General features: G+C 32.9%; 2 protein-coding genes across 6 annotated transcripts in view; both read left to right on the forward strand.

Moving 5' to 3' along the window:
* The window catches only part of LOC126748961 (uncharacterized protein DDB_G0283357), an 89,871-nt gene that overhangs the window by 59,217 nt on the left and 10,528 nt on the right, over window positions 1-20,126 (forward strand). For all 5 annotated transcript variants that reach the window (XM_050458520.1, XM_050458552.1, XM_050458538.1 and 2 more), the window contains exon 10: window positions 9,836-10,019. In XM_050458520.1, coding sequence (XP_050314477.1) covers window positions 9,836-10,019 — 184 coding nt within the window. The remainder of the gene's footprint in view (window positions 1-9,835; window positions 10,020-20,126) is intronic.
* LOC126749002 (phosphate carrier protein, mitochondrial-like) overlaps window positions 5,547-20,126 on the forward strand; it is a 101,200-nt gene continuing 86,620 nt past the window's right edge. Inside the window, exon 1 of the mRNA XM_050458598.1 lies at window positions 5,547-5,870. Within this exon, the coding sequence (XP_050314555.1) occupies window positions 5,562-5,870 (309 nt within the window). The 5' untranslated portion in view covers window positions 5,547-5,561. The remainder of the gene's footprint in view (window positions 5,871-20,126) is intronic.

A 20,126-nucleotide genomic window follows, 5' to 3' on the forward strand; every position in this document is an offset into this window, starting at 1 on the left:
TACACTCCGATTCCGAATGCATTTAAGCACAACGCACCGCGCCTCGGACAAACAATTATTTCCGCTGTTTTGATTGGTTTAGACCGAGCGCAGGTACGTTTTGCTGCACTTGACTAAAAGTGGTGCAATATGCCATATTCTCTTCAGCATCCGGGTCAAGACCGAACACAGGTGCGTTTTGCCATGAGGCTTACTGAAACGCGGTACATTATGCCTTGCCTCGTTTCGCATGAGATGTAGGTACGACAAACGTTTCAAAAGAAATAATACAAGTATATCTAGGAAAACAACAAATACATTAGTACCTTTCACTGAAAATAATTATAAATAAAACAGAATATTTTAAGATCTGATAAGTAGTAGATATGCTTACGATCTAGTGATCTGTACCATGCGATTTTGCATTTGGCAGATTTTGTTTAACATTAGCACCCAAGTTACGCTTTCGTTTGATCGCAGGACGTGTGTCACTGAAAGGTTGACCTCCACATGGCAACCTTCTGCTACCTCTTGTTACTCCAGCTTTTCTTCTGGCGAGTCCGATAGGCTGAACATGTATTGCTGCTCCTGATCGCTGTTTCAGAGCAATATTCGTTCCGAAGGTACTCAGAAATACGTCCTAACTTGCTCTGCTCTTAACTTTATCCAATCTTTTCAAACATCCGTTAACAATTGAAGAAGTACCAAATTTTTGTTGTTTTATTTTTATTTTGTCAACTAACATTGAGAAGGTACTGTCGCTAACATCGCCACTTGCAACATTTTCCCTGAGGGACATATCTTCTCCAACCAGGCGACGAATATTATTTGTTAAGTTTTCATATGCATTTTCTGGATATTCAGGAACAATAATCGAATTATCAATTATTTTATTATTTGATGTCATTTGCGTGTAAAATTCTTTTTAGTTGGCCTTATCAGCTAGTGCTAAGATTGCTATATGGAAACGGTTATCTGCAGTTGGCTCATTAATATCCAAGAAAAAATAATAAACGCCAGCTTGGTGTTCGCACAGAAAACCCATATTTCCACTTTCACACGAACAATAGCCAATTTATAAATCTACATTATAGAGCTCGATACTTTTTTCACTTGGTACTTTAAAGCAATATTCGTTTTGCCGTTCAATGATCTCTTTTGAAAGGTATGATGCCTTATGAATTTGTGCTTCAAGTGTAAGTCGATTTTTATCACAACGACCGTTGACAAAATCTCTAAGATGTTTCACATAGTTCCATAACCGTTGATGAGAAATCAACGAGAGCAACGACATTATATGCCTTACATCTTCTAAGAACATCCTTGTATAATCGAACGGTAAATTATTCGTTTGATTCCCATGTGTTCTAGCATCACGGTAACACAGGGATCAACTTACGATTCCAATAATTTGTTACATCTTTCAAATTTGAGTGATGATTAATATCTGTTTGAAAAATTGCTACAGTACTGGACTATCTTCTTTAACAATGAAATGATTTTTATCACAAGCCACCTGCAAACAACTTGCTCAATATGGAAAGTACAAAGCAGCAAATTCGCTGTGGGAAATACTTGATTCAGGGCTCTCCTTTCCGCTTCGCTATCGTCGGTCATAAAGAGCTTTGGTTGGCTTTGACCAACAAATCCATTATTGCCAATAACATTTTTAACAAGCGGAAACCCTGATACATAATCTATAAAAGTTTGCGTCTTGAATATTATAGTTGCTAATGGTGCAGCACTAACCGTCAACCTGAAGGTTATTCTATTATGTTGTGCATTGCAGGAGGCGGTACTGTCCACAAAAACAATATCTCCTACATTTGATAGGTCATATGCTTCCTTCATTAAAGGGGTGACAATAACAATAGTGAATGGATCTGTTTGAATCTCTAGAGTGATTCCCAACTTACCATATTCATCTTGTTTTTCTTTCAGCTTCTAAAAAATACAAATACAAGATGCGAAATAGCACAATGAAATATAAAAATGTAATTTATAAGCTACTACTGTAAACATACCTGCAGGACACCGACAACATCACGTGGTCCTAGGTGCAGTTTTTTCCAACTGTCGTACCAGTACCTGACTGTACGATATTTTGGATTCAATGATCCTTTAGCCAAATCCGTTTATCCATTTCAAGCTCTATTTTTGAAACATGATAATTGATAGCTTCTGTTATGCCTAATCTATTATCAAAATACGATTCAAAAGTCATTCTCGCATCACGTGAATCAGGCAATGCACCAAATATATCAGCACTGTCTATGCTGTGGCTATGGACGTTATTAATTGTATTTAGACCAGGTAGGTTATTCTGAAAAATATCTCAATTATAAAAGGCGTCCCTAACTAATTTCATCAGCCTTTCTAAGCTCATCAATATATTTTTTTTATAATTAGATACATACTATAATTTTTGACTGAAATTGTTTTAAAGTGTTTACAGTGTGAGTTTTTCCAACTTAATGCAAATTTAAATCTGCTATGAATGTTTCATATCATCTAATACAGCTTCTGACCAAAGCACGACCCCTTGTAAGTTGTTGGGGGTTAGATACACAGTCCTAAGTAGTAATTTTTAACTTTTTTTCGAAAGTAGATGGGTATACCACACCCTAGTGGTTTGCTATACTTAGAAGCTTTATTTCAGGCTAAGAAGCACTTAAAGCAAGTTTGAACATGTAACTCTAATTTTAGGATTTTTTTTAAAGGGATAATATATAAGGATGTTTCACCCCAATGGCTTTTAAGGAGTTTTGAGAGTGTAACTCTATTCTTATTTTTCTTTGAAAATTATCTCTGGCGGTTATTTCATCCCCAACGGCTTGCAAGGCAAGGAGTTGTGCTTTAGTTAAAAACTATTAGATACTAAGAAGCACACGAAAATTTAAAAAAATTGCGAAATTTAAAAAAAAATCTTTTAAATCTTATTATTTACTTTTATATGATTATTTCTTCTTTAGTCACCTCCGTTATTAATTTAACAATAATAGAAATCTTGGCTTCACACTCTAAATTTTTTGACTTTCGAGAATTACTTGTTTTCTTTCTAAAGGAAGCACGATGATAAACATAATCCTTTCTCAAAAAATTGTTTCCTATAAAAAACTCTGCATTATGCAAAAAAAAATGCATTTAAAATATTATACTTTGGATATTCTGGAAAAACTTTTTGAGTGTTTTGAATCGTTCTAGAACCGTCCTTTTTCGAAACTTCAAAAAAGCTGGTATGTTCGCAGAAAGGATCAGAAACTAGTCAGAGCTACTCTAATGTAATTGAAGTTTTTAAACCATTCCACACTGTTTCGGGTCAGTCAAATAGGCGCTGACTAGTTTCTGATGCCACTACGAACGAGTCTTATTTTATTATTATATTACATTGTTATAATTTTTTACCTGCACGTAATACGAGTCATTTATTCACCTATCGCACTCTTCAATGGAATTTAACTCAGCGTAATATCTTTAGTACGAGCTAAATATATATGGCGAAGGATACGGTAAAACTGTTGACAAAATTGAAGAATACGAAATAACAAGCTAATCAAAAACGCAGCACGCACTAAATGGCAATTGACAATATCCACCTCGTTTCAGTCCTTGTTGCCAAATGTACCTGGGCTCAGGCCAGACCTACATCGCATGCGAAACGAGACAAGGCATAATGTACCGCGTTTTAATAAAGCCTCACGGCAAAACGCACCTGTGTTCGGTCACGTTTCAGTCAAGCGCAGCAAAACGTGCTTGCGCTCGGTCTAGACCAATTACAACAGCGGAAATACTTGTCTTGACCGAGGCGAAGTACATAGTGCGCCCCGGATGTACATATGTGACCATTCTTAAACCGTCTTTGCACCATATTTGCATATCTTTTTGAGATCGAACCTTCGTGTTCGATCATTCATCCCTGCTTGTTATCTCTATCTTAAAGGAATCTCCTAGCCATTCACTATCCTCTAGCTTGCATTGAGAGGCAGCATGATAAATAAGGTTTACAGTTTTTTGCAACTACCAAACATTTTTTTAGGCTTGAAGTATGCTAATAAAAATTTTTTTAAATTTTCTCTCAAGAAAATAAATGTTTAAAAAATAATTTTTCTAATGAATACAGTGCTTAAACGAAGTCTTTTGTTGTATGTTTATTTACAGAATAGCCTTACAGCCTCATTAAGGGGGTATAGTGCTTAGTTGCCAGTTTTCCGAGATCTAATCCGCTCTCGTGATTGGTTACTTTTCGCATCTTAGAAAAGTACAAGAAAAAAAACTCATCAGAATGAATTGAAAATTGGTCAAAGTGTTTCTTAGATAGGATGCTCAGACAAATAAGAAACGCATATATTGTTTATTGATCCGTTATAATTTACATTTTGTGGTTTGTTGTTATTGGCTTCTTTCATAAGCTGAGCTGTTTAGGCTGGCTTCTATCTTGGTCAAGAATTTTTACGTGGTTGCCATGGTGTTTTACCAATCGTAATTATTTACAGTTTATTAAATTTAAAGATAACCAGGTCGAATATCAAAAAACAAAATAGGCGCCGTGAGCGGAATATATGAGAAAATCTGTGTTCTAAATTTCAAACATATCTGATGTAAGTTTTCTTAATCTTGTACTTTTCAGGCTTTTTTTTGTTTTTACCGATTTTTTCGAATAAAACTATATTTGATACATTCAAGCAGTTTTTGAAGAACGGCTCCATATCCAAATCAATGAGGTTAGTTTGCTTTATTTTGGAGATTATCCAATTTATTTTGCAATTCCAAAAATGTTTAATTTTCAATCTACAATTTCAATGTTATTTTATTATACAGGGTGCGGCATAACTGTCTCCCTATTTTTAACCTTTCCTCGTAATGCCGTGCGGCGTCGCAGAATAGTGGGGGTACCGCCACTAAGAGTAATTATATAATACTCTTAGTGGCGGTAACATAATAAGGTATGGGAAACAGTTTTGTTTAAACATGTTTTAGTCTGAAGCATCATGTGGACCAACGCACAGCGCGCATTCGCCGTGGAAGTGTACCTCCGCGAAAATCGGTCAGTTATTGCTGCGCAACGAGCGTTCCGGATAAGGTTTCAAATTCCGCGAAATGAAGGAGTCCCGGACCGAAAATCAATTGTGTTGAGGGTCAAGAACTTCAGAGAAACTGGGTCTGTTATCAAAAAAGGAGGTGGACGGCCACGGACAGCTCGGACACCCGAAAACATCGAGACTGTGAGACGTTCATTTTTACGGCCACCTAGACGTTCTGCAAGGAGACACGCAGCTGCCCTTCGTTTATCTGACCGCACTGTGCGAAGAATTCTTCACAAGGATCTTCGTTTTCATCCATACAAGATGGTTCTGGCACAGGAATTATCAGAACGTGATTGGAACAATCGACGTGCTGCATGTGAAATTATGCTTCAAAATTTACCTCAGAGCGCAGTTTTTTTTAGTGACGAGGCACATTTTTACTTGTCTGGCTGGGTAAACAAGCAAAACTTTCGGTATTGGGTCGCTGATAATCCGAGAGAGATACACGAGAAGCCTCTACATAGTGAGAAAGTGACAGTTTGGTGCGCCGTGTCTGAAATGGGGATAATCGGCCCTTATTTCTTTGAAGAAGAAAATCACGCTGTTACTGTCAATTCGGAACGCTATATAGCGATGATTCACAATTTTTTCGCCCCAGCCTTTGCAGGACTCAATGTGCAAGATGCCTGGTTTCAGCAAGATGGGGCAATAGCTCACACATCTCGAGCTTCAATGCAAGTATTGAGAGAAATGTTCCCCGGACGTTTGCTCTCCCTGAGAGGCGATATTTCTTGGCCTGCACGCTCGCCCGACCTAACGCCCTGCGACTTCTTTCTGTGGGGTTACCTAAAAGCTGAAGTCTTCAAACATCGTGCAACGACTATTAGACAACTAAAGGATGCAATCCTTCGCCTGGAAATTCGCAGAATACCCCAAGAAATGCTTGCAAGAGTTATACGAAACTTCAGAAGTCGCTTGCACCCGTTCGATAATGGTGGAGGGCACTTGCCAGATATTCTCTTCAAAACCACATAGGACAAAAATGTTTTAGTTGTACTTTTAAAATAAAAAAATAAAATCTTTGTATTTCAAATAACATTTCTTTTATTAAGCCTTAAAAACAAGGAGACAATTATGCCGCACCCTGTATATTATTTTCAATGTTGTTTTATAAGGTTTACCGAATCGTGAGTTGCGACCCTTATTGTGAACTCTTATGGAACATATGAATTAAAACGTGTTAGTAAATTTGGATATTATTAGGGTTTAAACGCCAAGATATTTCTTCTAGAAAAGATTTTCATTTACATTTTAGCAATGAAACACCTATCTTACATCATTTCTAAGAAAGCAAAATTGCTTGGTCGTCAAAAAATCGTCATGTGCGAAGGGTAGTTAGGGGTGGTTTTCCAAAAAACTATTATTTTTTTCTCCATCTAATTGACATCTAGACAACATTTTTAATAATCTGTAAAAGTTTTGTTTAAAAACTCCCAACGGAAGTATTTTGTTTTTAATTTTAAAATCGTGTGCAACACGCAAAAATATGGAACAAATTTAATAAAAAAATAAATCAGGGCGAAAAAACACTCGCACACGTCGATTAGTGTTTTGCGCGTTTTTTTCAACAGAAATTTTCATATCTCATCTAGCCGTGGTCAATATCAACTTTCTTATTTTAAATCGAGCAGCCTGTATGCTAACACCAGAAAATATTAAAGTGAGATTTTTCCAATAAAATAATGCCAAACTATCAACCCGTAAAGATAAGAACCTGCGATCCGTAGCCTGTTATCGATCTTGATTAATTCTCTCTAAAAACTGTCGGTGCGTGCTTCTTAACTCAATATTAAATAATATTTTTTATGAATTTATGAAACTATTCATTTATGGCTACGTTTCACTCTTTCCATATTATTTTAATGTTCAATATCACATATCAGATCATATTAGATATCAGTTCGAATGTCGAATACTTTAGCACTTTTAAATTAGAATTCAGACTAATAAAGAAAGCTTATCGATTTTGTGGTGATGCCGCAGTCGCCAGTCACTTAGAGATTAATATAAACAAATACCATAATTAAAATCAAAATAATATGGAAAATATTTGGAACTGACATATACAAGGTGTTCCGTTCATCATGTTACAAACTTCTAGAGTAGATAGAAAACGTAAAAAAAGAAAAGCTCATATGAACATGGGTCTGGAAATGTTTCCTGTGTATAAAACGAATTTCTGGAAAGTTTTTTTTTAATATCAAATATCTTTTTTTTTTAATATAAATTTAATAAATATTTGGCAAAATAAACAAAAAAACTCAAAATTTGAATAAATTAAATACACATACTGTCCACTTAACAGAGGATGTAGAAAATAAATTAAACATATCCAAATCATTCAGCTACAACGTTTTAAACAATATAATTAAAAAAATAGATGCATAATAAAATAAAATAAATATAAAGATATTACAATAATAAAGCCTTTACCCGCAGGCACTATGGCCAACGGGGGTCTTTTACGAAATTAAGAATTTAAAAATAACTTGTTAGTTGCTCCATCTGTCGGAAAAAGTCTAGTATGACCGCCGACTACGCTCCCGTAAAGTTTGGATATTCTTAGTAAGCTTTGTATCAATAGATAGCATTGCTAATGCTTTCTTCATTCATAGGACTTCGCAAAAAAGTTTTAATTTTCTTTATTGATGAAAAATATCCTTCACCTTCGACCGTTGTCATTGGTATGCTAATAATTATTTGTAAAAGTGTAAAAGTGGCAGAAAATATGGTCTGATTATTGTCTATAAAAAATAAAAACAGTGCCTTTTCACTACATTTTCCAAAAGTATTATAGTGATTTTACATAAGTATTGCAATGGAAAATTTGCAAATTTGTCACAGGAAAAAATAATAGCTGCATTTATTAAATGAATCGTAAAAATGATTTGTAAAAGAAAATCTTATCTTTTACGTGTATATTTATAGTATCACAAACTTCCTTGGCTGCTACCGTCCAGCAAATATGTGAGTCTTTGTACAGCACCTATTAGTTTCAGCTTTAGTAGTAGTAGTTGTATCGTCAGAAATTTCATTTTCGATTGTTTTCAAACCGTCTGTCTCTTTTTGGATGCAGTTTTCAAAACACTTTGTTACTGTTTTTCTTCGCACTGCGTCAGTCAATGTTTTTGTGATTGATTATTATGATAAAATATTAACATGTGGCAATATTCGATTAAATACAGTCAGCCAGACCAGAAAATTAGAATCTTGTAACATACAACCTAATTTTGTTTTCAAGTAGCTTTTATTTCTTTCATGCATCCTATTAACAATCTGCGATATTCGCATACCGTATTTATTGATCTGCTTTTAAAATTCCATCTGTTAGCAGACGATCTAGGAACTCTTGCACCAATAATTTTATTTTTATTAGCAACTCATGGAGAATGGGAAAGAAATTGAAATTTCACTTAAATTTGAAAAAAAAAAAAGTTAAAATAATAAACTCGCACTTTTGGATTTTGTCTAGTAATAAAATCAAATTTAGCTGGTGGGCATTACAGTGAACGAAAAATGCTATATTTATGCATTTTTCGTCCCGTTGAATCAAGGCTTGGACATCATCGAGACATCCACTAGCGCCGTCATAACTTTGCGCTATAAGTTTCTCTGACCTATTAGCACTTTAACATTAAACTTTAGCACTTTAGTATTAAATAAGTTTTTATACATTTTGAGAGACTAACTAGATCGTGGTCAGGTGGGATGACAAAACTCCAAAAACGTTCAACCAGTCTAAAAAAAAAACCTTTAAACACTGTAAATTTTATAAATGTGTCAAGTCTCATTCGCCAGTAAAATTTATGAAATTTATGAGCCATCTTTTTCGTCGTGACCACAGAGTGCTAATTCAAAAGCTTTGCAAAATTTTATGCAATCAATAATTTTTGAAAGCACATACCTGTTCTTTCTAATTTGATCGTTTTGCTGTTGAATAGTCCGCCTATAGGCACTGCGCTGTCGTATATTTACTTTTGCCAAAAGCTGTATTTCCACATTTCCAGTTGCATATTGATATGAGCTTGACATGACTGTTTTCATGCTTTTTAATCTTTTGTGCTAAATGTACCAAGTCGGCTATTCCATTTTTTTATCGAGACAGGCTCTGCAACCCCGCGACCAAACAACAAACAGCAAAAACAAAATAAACGATAAGTTGTGCTGCAAACTAAAACTACAAACGTCTTAGACTTACCCTTTGTGATTTAAGTTAAATTCATTTCTGGTGTAGGTCTCCCGCTTTGTGTATTTCAATTTTTGCTCCAAATGCAAATAACTAATATTATTTTTTAAATATTCCACCGTCAAATTATTAATTTTGACCTAATACATACATACTTAATATCTAGTGGGAATATTGCACTATGTTAAATTTAACCCACAAGTCTCTTTTAAGAAATTAAAAAACTATTTTAAATTTTCACTTGGACACATTTATTCTTGATACAAATGACACCTGAACGGCGTAAATTACACCTGACGTCCCGTCGTTTGAAGTTTTGCAAAATGAGCTAGGAACTAAAAAATAGTATTTAGGTTGCTAATGATGTGTGCCAAATTTCAAATTTTTATATAAACGCATTCAAAAGATAAGAAGGGGAGGGAGCGAGGGCAATTAAGAGTATACATGTATGATACTGTTATTACCCTAATATGATGTATATTTAGTGATTATTGTTATTATCAATATTATTAAAAAAATTGATTGTTCTGTTGCAAGACAATTTTTGCAATTAAGCCATTCCCTAAATATAGTATCGATTTTTTAGGTACTAACAGATACATTACCAAACATAAATACTACCGAAGACTGGGCGGCAGCATTCGGTTTTATTCAGCCATCTCGGGAACAAGACCATCTGCCACAGAAACTACAACAGAGGGAAAGTAATAAATTATCCGGCTATCCTGGCTTCGGCCCCTTGGGTACTCATGAGACTGCTTTTGGTAAAGGTAAGGATCATTTATATTTTTTGAATCAATAAAAATATAATCTGTCATCATTAAAAAAGTATTTGTTAATTAATGTACGTAGTATTTCATATGTAATAACTGAAAATTCTAAGATTCAGTTATTCACAGAGTATTTGCATTTGAATTTAAAGAGTTTCGAAAAATTCCATAGCAAAGTTGTAAAGTTGCCAAAAATCTACAAACTAAAAATATTTGTACATATATAGAGTGGGTCACAAAAAAGTTTTTTTTTAATGGAACGCCTGTACATTTCACAAAATGATTAGGCACGAAGAGAGCTTTACGTGAATATAACAATTTTAAAAATTTCATGCGGTATTGCCAGGTAATTTTTTTTGTCTTAGAGAATTTGTTTAAAAAATTATATAACTAATCGCGGATTCAACTTAGACTAGTGAAATTTATACCACAGTTAGTGGTATAAATGTGTGTGTTGTGTGTAAATTGGGTACAAAAAATTATTAACGATAAATATTTATTTGCAAACTTTGTACATTGCTATGCACTTCAAATAAACCTTATAATGAGCAACGCAGCTTCAGTTAATTTGTCTCTGTTCAGCTTTTTTTGCTCATTTAACTGAGATTTGTTCCTTTTTTAGCCTCGCCTCAAAGAACACAAGTATTGAATGAGATATCACATAAACCTTGCGATTACGATAACGCATTACCATGCGCATCAGAAAAACTAGATGGAATTTTTAATAATTTTTAATTTAAATACAGTTTATGAATAGCAAAGTGGGCTGATTAACAGTTATGTATATTTTAGAGAACGACAAAAATATTAAATGAAATTTAACTATTGAGCAAGCCGGTGCATATAAACTTAAATTAAAGGACAGAGATTTCATATTTTGGTTAATAGTGTTTACTAAAATCATGCCACATGTTGAAATAATTTTTAAGCAACGCAGATGATTATACTAACCCGGTTAAAGCTAGACAAGATTTTTGATAACCTAGACGTCTTGGAGCTTGTAAAAACCTATGAAGCTATTTCTCCAAAAAGGCGACCTTATCCTCGTTTCGATTTGTTTTAATGAATCAAAAACTAGAGGCTTTGGAAGTTTGTGATTTCATATTGCAACAGATTAGGGTTCGATTTACTTTTACAGGATATCTAGTAGCTATCGCATTATTTGTGAAAGAACATTTTATTGAATATTATAAAAGCTTTCCAGATAAATTGCTTTATGAAACAGTTAAAGTTTATCCATTCTTAAAGAAAACCCGTCTAAAAACAGCATTGCAAGTACTTTATGAAAAGGAACTTCAAATAATTTCTCAAGCCATTGCTCTTTTATCGTTAGTTTCACAGGAAGAAATAAAGATCACTTTTCAAACTATTAAACTATTAAAAAATGCTTCTTCATGTTAAAGAGGATGAAAACTTTTCTACGTAACTCGATGAAAGAAGAAAGCGTTGGCGATGTTTTCATCTGAAAAACATCTGATTTTCAATATTTTTATACTTTCCGCGAACATTTTTTTTCCGCGCTAGGTCAACCTGTGCCCTGCTTCTCTTAGAACCTACTAGTCTCCACTGGTTGCAAGACTTGCCCAATTGTGCAAAACTTGTGGGTTGCCATCCTTATTGTGAATTTTTATGGAAAATATGGATTAAAATTTATTTAGTAAATTTGGATACTTTTGTTTGTGAAAAACTCGTGCAGAGAATAAAGTATCTGGATTAATGGACAAAAAATACAGAACAAATATGTGTGAATTTTAATGATATTATTGATGCATGCCAAACCAAGCAAAATTTGGACTCGGCAAGATTAGATTATTGTTAAAGGTTAGTTTCCGAGAGTATTATTAGCACAAATGTAAACTAAGCAACAAATCATGCAGCAAAATCTACTTTAAGTATTATTGGAAGTGTGTGTTTCTCAATATTTTTTTCGGCTAGATCATTTTTATAATTAACTATCCAAATTGTAGAAAAATACTTGACTATATACTTACTATAAACAAGTGTAGTGTACTATAAGTAAGTATTAAACTACTGTATACTCATTTTTAATAATATGTTGTAGAATTTTTATCGTTGTCTAGGATTGGTCATGAAAGTAGGACACAAGAAAACAACTTACAATTAAATAATATATGTTAATATATTATTTAATTATAACAATATAATATATATGTTACACAAATATCGTCGTCTTTTACAAATATTGTCTTTATTATCGTCTTAATATAAATCACTCGTCTTACACATACCGTCATCGTTTTTATAATAATTCGCGAGTGGCTCTCCGCGTCTATCTTTTACTCAACACGTTGAGGGCGCCAGTAGTAACAGCGTTGTCACGTTTACTTTAAATTATTGTTATTGTCGGCAAAATATTAAAAACATTGTAAATTAATTAAAATTACACCTACACTCGGCCATATCTGACATCTAATCCGACTCGGATTCGCTGCCCTAACTACCATGGTGTCATATGTTCAGAACATGTAGAAGTCTTTGATCCGGGTCATTGGTCCATCATAATATCCGACTTTGACTACATCATATCTTTCATTAGGTTTTGATTTAATAATTTCATAAGGACCTAGGTATTTCTATATGTAGTTTGAGTATAGAGCCAAACTGAGTTCTTTTTGTAGCGACAAGGTCTTCTTTTTTATATTTCTTTGGTGGTCTTCGCCTTAAATTATACTGCTTACGATTTTCCTCTTGCACCTTCTGAATTTGAATTTTGGTGGTTGTCTTTGCTTGTTCCTCTGTTCAACCAAAGAATCTACAGGTTCTTTTTCTAATAGTTTCTTAATAAGTAAATCTTCTTTGTTCCTCATTTTTACTCCAGTTATTATTTCAAATAGTGTAGTGTTGATACTCCTTTGAATGGTACAATTTAATATTTTTTGCACCGCATCCAAGTGTTTATACAATTTCTGGGAGTCACTTAATTTAGTCAATACCGGAATGATTATTCTATTAATTATTTCTACCTGACCGTCACCCCTTGGAACACCAGTTATAATCTTCATATTTTTTCCTCCTTCCAATAATTTATAAATTCCGTAATGGTGAAAGCAGTTACTCCATCGGTAATGATCCCTGCTGAATTTCCAAAGATTTTTTGCTAAAGTTTCACCTTTTCAGCTACTCTGGCTGTCGTCGAATTGGTTGCATATAGCCATACAAATTTAGAAAAATCATCAATAATGACTAAAATATGCTGATAGTTTTTGTTAGTTGATGGTACTGGACCCAAATAGTCTGCTTGGAAAGTATGTAAACTTTATTTACGGGGTCTCCCTTTTTTTGCCTTCTTTCTTACTCCTCAAAATACATGCAACACAGCTTACTAGGGACCTCTGACTTTTCTCTTTTACCTTTTTGTTTTTTATCAGCTCTTATTATTTCCGACTGCATTAATTAAGAAACAACAAATAATTCCAAACCGTTGTCGTATTTATATAAAATATCATTTTTCAAGAAGTAATCATTATACTCCTTTTTACTTAGTAATTTGTTAATTGTACTTGTTAACTGTACTTGTTAATTTGTCTTATAGCCTCGATAGACTCATCATTGTTCTGCGCTAACTTTAAGCGTGGCATCAGTCCGTCTTCATTTCCAAGATTGGCGTGAATCACCATAATAAATGGATAGCGACTCAACGCATCAACATGAACCATCTGTGTCCCTTATCTATGAACAATTTCATAACAGTACTCTTGTAATAACAACGCCCATCTGGTCATTATCGGTTATTGGGCGTTTTCTTTTTTATCCATCGCCTTTTGAAAAGCACAGTAATCAGTCAAAATTTTAAATTTATTCCCAAGTAAATATACTCTAAACTTTTTTACAGCTTGAATGATAGCTAATACTTACTAATAATTTTTTTCTCCTTATGGGCTTATTTATTAACCGATTTAAAAGATAATCATATCAAATTATTGGGAAAAAGAAACCGAATTTCAAAAGTGGTTGTTCCCAATAAGGTGCTATTTAAAAAAATTAACTAAAAGCCAAAATTAATAGTTTGGATAGTTTAAATAGGGGTGTAAAAGATTTAAGTCATAAAATGCAATGAAAACGATTTTTCCGTGATTACTTGATTAAAAATTAAATGAACGCATTGATGATACCCTATTTTAAAATTGTAAAAAATTATTTTTTCCATGAGTAAAAAATAAAGTATCATTCTCAGAATATTATTTTTTATTAAAATACGTAATAATATACCAAGTGTCCCATTTAAAATAAGAAATTTAGTGTATTTTCCTGTTAAAAGTGATGGAAAACAATAGAACGTGTCAAGAGATGCTCTTATAACAAATCTATCGATTAACAAATTTCATTTGTTTATCTTGAAAAATAACAAAGGTATTTAGTGTTCCCTTTTTCCTGTGTCACCCGATATATACAGAGACAGAACGGTTAATAAAATTATATGTTTAAAATGTAATCTTACTCTATTAATCTTACTCTTAAAAAAAAAATAGGAACAAAAGCTTAGTAATTTCAAAAGCAGACAAGAGGGACTGTTTTGTTATGATGAATGGCGACGATTGTATTCAAAAGGTTTTATATTATATTCAATAATTTTATAAAAATTGAAAACAATCCCTTAAAAAAATTATAAACAAAATCAAAACATGTTTTCATACCTTCAAGGAATTTTTTTTAAGAATTTAATGCGCCCAGGACTTTAGTTGCTAGTAACCCTCTCTGTGCCAAGATTATACAGGTTACCTAAAATTCACAAACCAAACATACCTATCCACCCGGTAGTTAGTTTTACTAATAATCCAGTGTGCATTTTATCAAAATTTCTTCTTAACCTTATACAATCTTTAACCCAGTTTAACCTCCAATTTGCATTAAAAAAATACAATAGAACTCATAAACGAAACTTAAAGATTTTCCTATATCATCTGACTCTATAATGGTCTCACTGGATGTTTGTAATTTGTTTACGTCTCTCCCAAAAAAAAGATACAGTAGTTCTAGTAATAGATATTTAAAAATCCAGGTGGCTTTCTGATAATACCGTTAACCAAGTTTTGTCTTTATTGAACTTATGCCTAGCTCAGGAGTACTTTCAATAAAACTTTTTATCTGCAACCCGAAGGCCTTGCCATAGGAAGCCGTTTATCTCCTTTCCTGGCAAATGTCTTTATGCATGATTTAGAAAATAATTACATACTGTCAAATAACGAAATTAAATTTTATAGAAGGTACATTGATGATTGTTTTTTGTAGTATTAGATGGCGACACAAATTAACAAGTAATTTACTCCAAAAATGTAATGATAATTTAATTTATCCTAATATCAGATTCACCCTAGAAATTGAAAATAATAAAATTTAAACTTTTTAGACCTCACTATTCATAGGAGAGTTAATCATGTAAATTTCAGTTTTTATAGAAAGCCAACGCAGACAGATCACGCAATTCATTGTTACTCCAACCATCCTTTTCAGCATAAAATGGCAAAAATTTGATAGGAATGATTTGTTTTCGGATCCAGTTGAATATTTGCGAAATTATTCTAATAAACATCCGTTCTTAAGGCATTAACGTCACTTCCAGTGTCTAACAAAGCAATTAATTCAACATTATTAATCGCTAACCGCACTGCTTACCACGCTTATCGCGACTAGATATTGCCTCAATAATATGCATTCTTTTCGAAGCTTCCTGATTTTGATCTTCTCGATTACCAATAGCTGGTTTCGAACAGATTGTGGAAATATGCACATAGCACCTAGTTTGCCACCAAACTAGAATCAACAATCATTGTTGATATTTTAATTATAATTAAAGAAACCTAGACTTAGTGCCCTGAGGATGACTTCATATAAGTCGAAACGTCGACATTTAAGTAAACAGGTTTGTTTTATTTCTGACCCCACCCAAAAATCCTCCGCAATATTAAAGATATTGGGCCACAAACACGAAACTAAAATATATTTATTTATTTATTCTTCTTTTTGTTCTTTTAGTCACTGATTAATTTACCACATTAATTTCACATACCTATTTTTTAAAAGTATGGGTTCATTACATACATGTATATGTTCGGATTAAACATAAAATGTAACTATCAAAGTAGTTAGACACATAACTTAGAACTTTTAAATAGCCTGCTTAATATTTTTAATAATGGAATGTGAATTTTTCATCCAAGATTTATATTCCTTTTCTGATTTATATAAGAAACTAAGCGAGTAGCCAAAGAGCAAAAACACGGGGTATAACAGTATAAGATGCTGATCGTTAAGGGTTTTAGTCCTTTAGGTAATTTTAAGAAGAACAGTTGAAATAAATTTAGTTTATGGTAAAAATAAAGAAAAATAGGTAAAAGGCGCTTACGCCAAAATTATGAGAATTTCCGTAGGGTTTTTTTTTTCTGCCTTAGCCTCGTGTTTCTAAACTCTTGTATTGACTTCCTTGGTGGGTACAACTTTCTGACGATGTGTGTTCTAAAGGCTGTTCCAAGGTTAGCTTCTTCGTGCTTGAACTGTTAAATAGGCGGTGTATGCGATTTTTCTCTTACCGTAGCACGAAACTTCCGATTGCGCTATAAGGTATTTAGCCAGCTAAATAGTCAGATTAGCAGCGTGAAACGCACATAAAAACTATGTAAATTTGTTACGCAAATAATAAATACTAAAAAGATTTTTAAAAAAACTTATTTCTTATCTTTTGAATGAGACTAAATTATATTGTAATGCGTCAGATAATAAAATTTATAAGTTTTTCATTAGTTTTCTGATGAGTCCATGCCATTTCTTGTTAAAAAGTGTCAATAACAAGTCCTCAAAGTCTTATATCGGTACGCGAACGTAGTATATTTTCGTTTAAATGCATCCTTTACGAAATGACTTAGGGCTGTGTTACGGACTGGCAAATCATAGAATTCTGATTCGTGATGCATTTTACTTTCATGTTTATGTAATTTTATCGCAGTGTGTTATGTATGCTCGGTCATCCTTTAACCCACCAAGTTTGCCGTTTATCATAAGAGTACATAAGAATCGACCAGTTTCTAACAATTCATATCAATATGCGATGTAACCAAAATTTTCATTATTATGACACTAGCAATCCATTTTTTATTAGAGAAATTCATCACTAACACAGGTGGTCGCCTAAAGCTTAGGCAGGATATAGGGCAATACGTTATTGAACCGCATTTTTTTAATGTGAAATATATCTTAACTTCTAATATATGTAACTGTCCGTATTCGAGAAAGGATTTGGTTTCAGCATGTTGAGGCTCCAGCTTATTGCAGTGAAGTGGTTATAATTTTTTTAAATGAGCATTTTGATATTCGATGAATAGGTAGAGGTGGACCGGTAGCCAGCAAGGTCTCTCTCGCTTAACTTAACAAAAGTTAAGATATCTTAAAAAATAAATGGTTTAGGTATAGGAGATATATTACAAAAAATTAATGAGTTTCACAGATAAATTTAATAAAATAAGAATACACCGGGTGTTTCAGTTAAAAATGTTGAAATATTGCATATTAAATTTTGGTAAATTGTAATCCGTAGTTATTACAATTTTTTAAACGAATCCTCTAAAAGACCAAAAAATAAGAAAAAGATTGACAAAAAAACATTGACAACGCTGTAGGCAAACAAAAAAAGTTGTATGAAAATAGTTATCTTCATGCCTAATCATTTTGTTGGATTTATCATAAGAATGGTAAAAATATTTTTAGTTGGTAGGTTTTTGGCAGCCTATTACTTTGCTATAAAAATATTTGTTTTACTTCGTATATAGAAAACCCCTACAAACGAGCTAAAAGTTTTGCCTTCTGGTTATCCCGACAATGCTGAATGAATTTGGTTCAATTGCGACGAAACTAAATAGAGTGCATTCTACCACGTCTCGCAAGCATTTAGTTTGCCTAGTTTGCCCGTAAAATATTTTTAATTTTCAAAAAGAAATTTACAACATTGTATGTCGGATTTGCTGATATTATTTTTTTTAGTCATTTTCTACTTATTTTGCTATAGTGTATTCACAACCAAGAAGCCAGATGTAACCAATGTATCTAAAATGACTGGGCTTATTTTCAAGGTAGGCTGGACAAAAAAAAAATGCATTTGTGATCTTTGATTCTCAACTGAATGATGGCGGTCGCCAAGGCAATTATATGCATATTAGAGTTTTTATAGTAAATGTTTATTTACTTAATTTTTATGTGTTTTTTTAATTTAGAGGGAGGGTAATTAAGCTGGTTTTTATATTTTAACAGGTCTCATATCCATCCTAATTTAACCGAGTTATTTTATTCCCTATTTTAACTATATTGAAGGACAAAAGCAAACGAATATGGTTGAATGAGTTCTTTCGGTCGTCCTAGCCAACGCTAGCAAACGCATGTGTTGGCCTTTGCTAAAGTTCTCTTACGCTTTGACGTATACACTAACGTCTAAAGAATATCTAAAAACGATTTAATTTTTCTAGGAACATTATTTAGTATCGGTTTTGTACGTTTTTTACTCTATATAATTTTTAAATCTCTGCGACAGATAAAAAAAAATGTGTAAAAATCGAAAAATTGTTTTTTTTTTGTACCTTTGCGCCATCTAGCTACGACGCAATTGGGCATACAGCGATGACGTCATGCTGTATACGTATATTTTGTCTAACAAGTTTTTTCTACAACATATTGTTTTCTAAAAAAAAATCGAATCCAAATTTTTTTTTATTTTTCTAAAAAAACGCCATAGATCTCAGCCGCAACTGTAATATTTTTTGTTAAAATCGAGCCTTTTTTACCTTTATCTAATGTAATTTTGCCTGGTTCTGAGATATAAAAGCTGATCTTTCTAGCCATTGTAAATGCTGATCAGGATATAACAATTAGCAATTGGTCAAATTTAGATTTACTTAAAAAAAGTAATAAATTTGTAAAGGGGAAACCGCTTCTGACAGCCGGCTTACTCAATCATGCATACAAATTTAGAAGACTGATTTTGCCAGCTTGGCTCCTATCGTACCACGTCTACAAATGCATTACATCCAGTTTCTCATACAGATATTTTCCAATGTGGTTTTTTAATGGTTTTAATATCAGACTACCTAACCGTAGTACAACTGTTAATCTGTTTCAAAAATTCCTTATCCTAAGCATTCCCTTAAAAGATCTTCCATTTACTAGAGCTTCAAGATTTTTAGAACATGGCTAAAAAGCTTTCGAACCTATCACTTGGTGGAAGAAACCAATACAAAGTTCTAACCATGTTCGTCTCCTGTGTGAGACAGATTGAAGCTTAATAGTAATTTTATTTAATAACGAAGTTCCTTAAAAATAATAAATAAAGTAGCAAAATGAAAATTTATGATGCAATTATTCAAAAATCAGGTTCTTATTAATATTTTTTATTATTGTTTCGAAGTTTCTTGATGAGTATATTAATCTCGTATTAATGTCATCATCAAAAAAGTCTAGCATCTGAGCTGCTTTTTAGACACAGTTTATGGTATAGTAATTGGTAGAAAAGTCATTGTGTTATTCTTGGTAGAAGCCATAGTAATCATTGATTTCAGTACTCGATCATTTTTCCCAAAGTGCAATATTATTGTAATTGCTCTTATACGTTTTACTTAAACTTTAACAGTACTTGAACTGGTTTACGCCGGTTTGCGTAATATAATTTGATGGTTTACATATGGACTGTATTTAATTATTTATTCAAATTAAAATGGAAAATGTCGACGCCATACAGAACAGATTGCAACTACCTTTTTTCACTGTTCTTTGGTATCCCCTGGGATTCCAGGAAGTCTTTGAAAGGCATAGTATGATTGATGTACAAGGTGTCCCATTTTGGGTACTCTTGTGGAGGTATCTCCGTCATAGTCAATAGTTTATCTCTAACTCAATCTAACGCCAAATTGGCAGATCTTTGTAATTCTTTGAACAGCAATAAAAATAATCATTGGCCTCCTTCGCAATTTTCGTATCGTATTTTAAATCATAAAAAATAAAAAATTGAGTGATCTGGAAGCTAACGGAAAATTTTCGTCGGAAGGTGTTCTAAATTCGCTGCTTCTAAATATCCTTCTAAATAAAAATACCAAAAGAATGAAAATAAAC

This window comes from Anthonomus grandis, chromosome 2, assembly GCF_022605725.1.
Source record: "Anthonomus grandis grandis chromosome 2, icAntGran1.3, whole genome shotgun sequence".
NCBI classification, from domain to species: domain Eukaryota; kingdom Metazoa; phylum Arthropoda; class Insecta; order Coleoptera; family Curculionidae; genus Anthonomus; species Anthonomus grandis.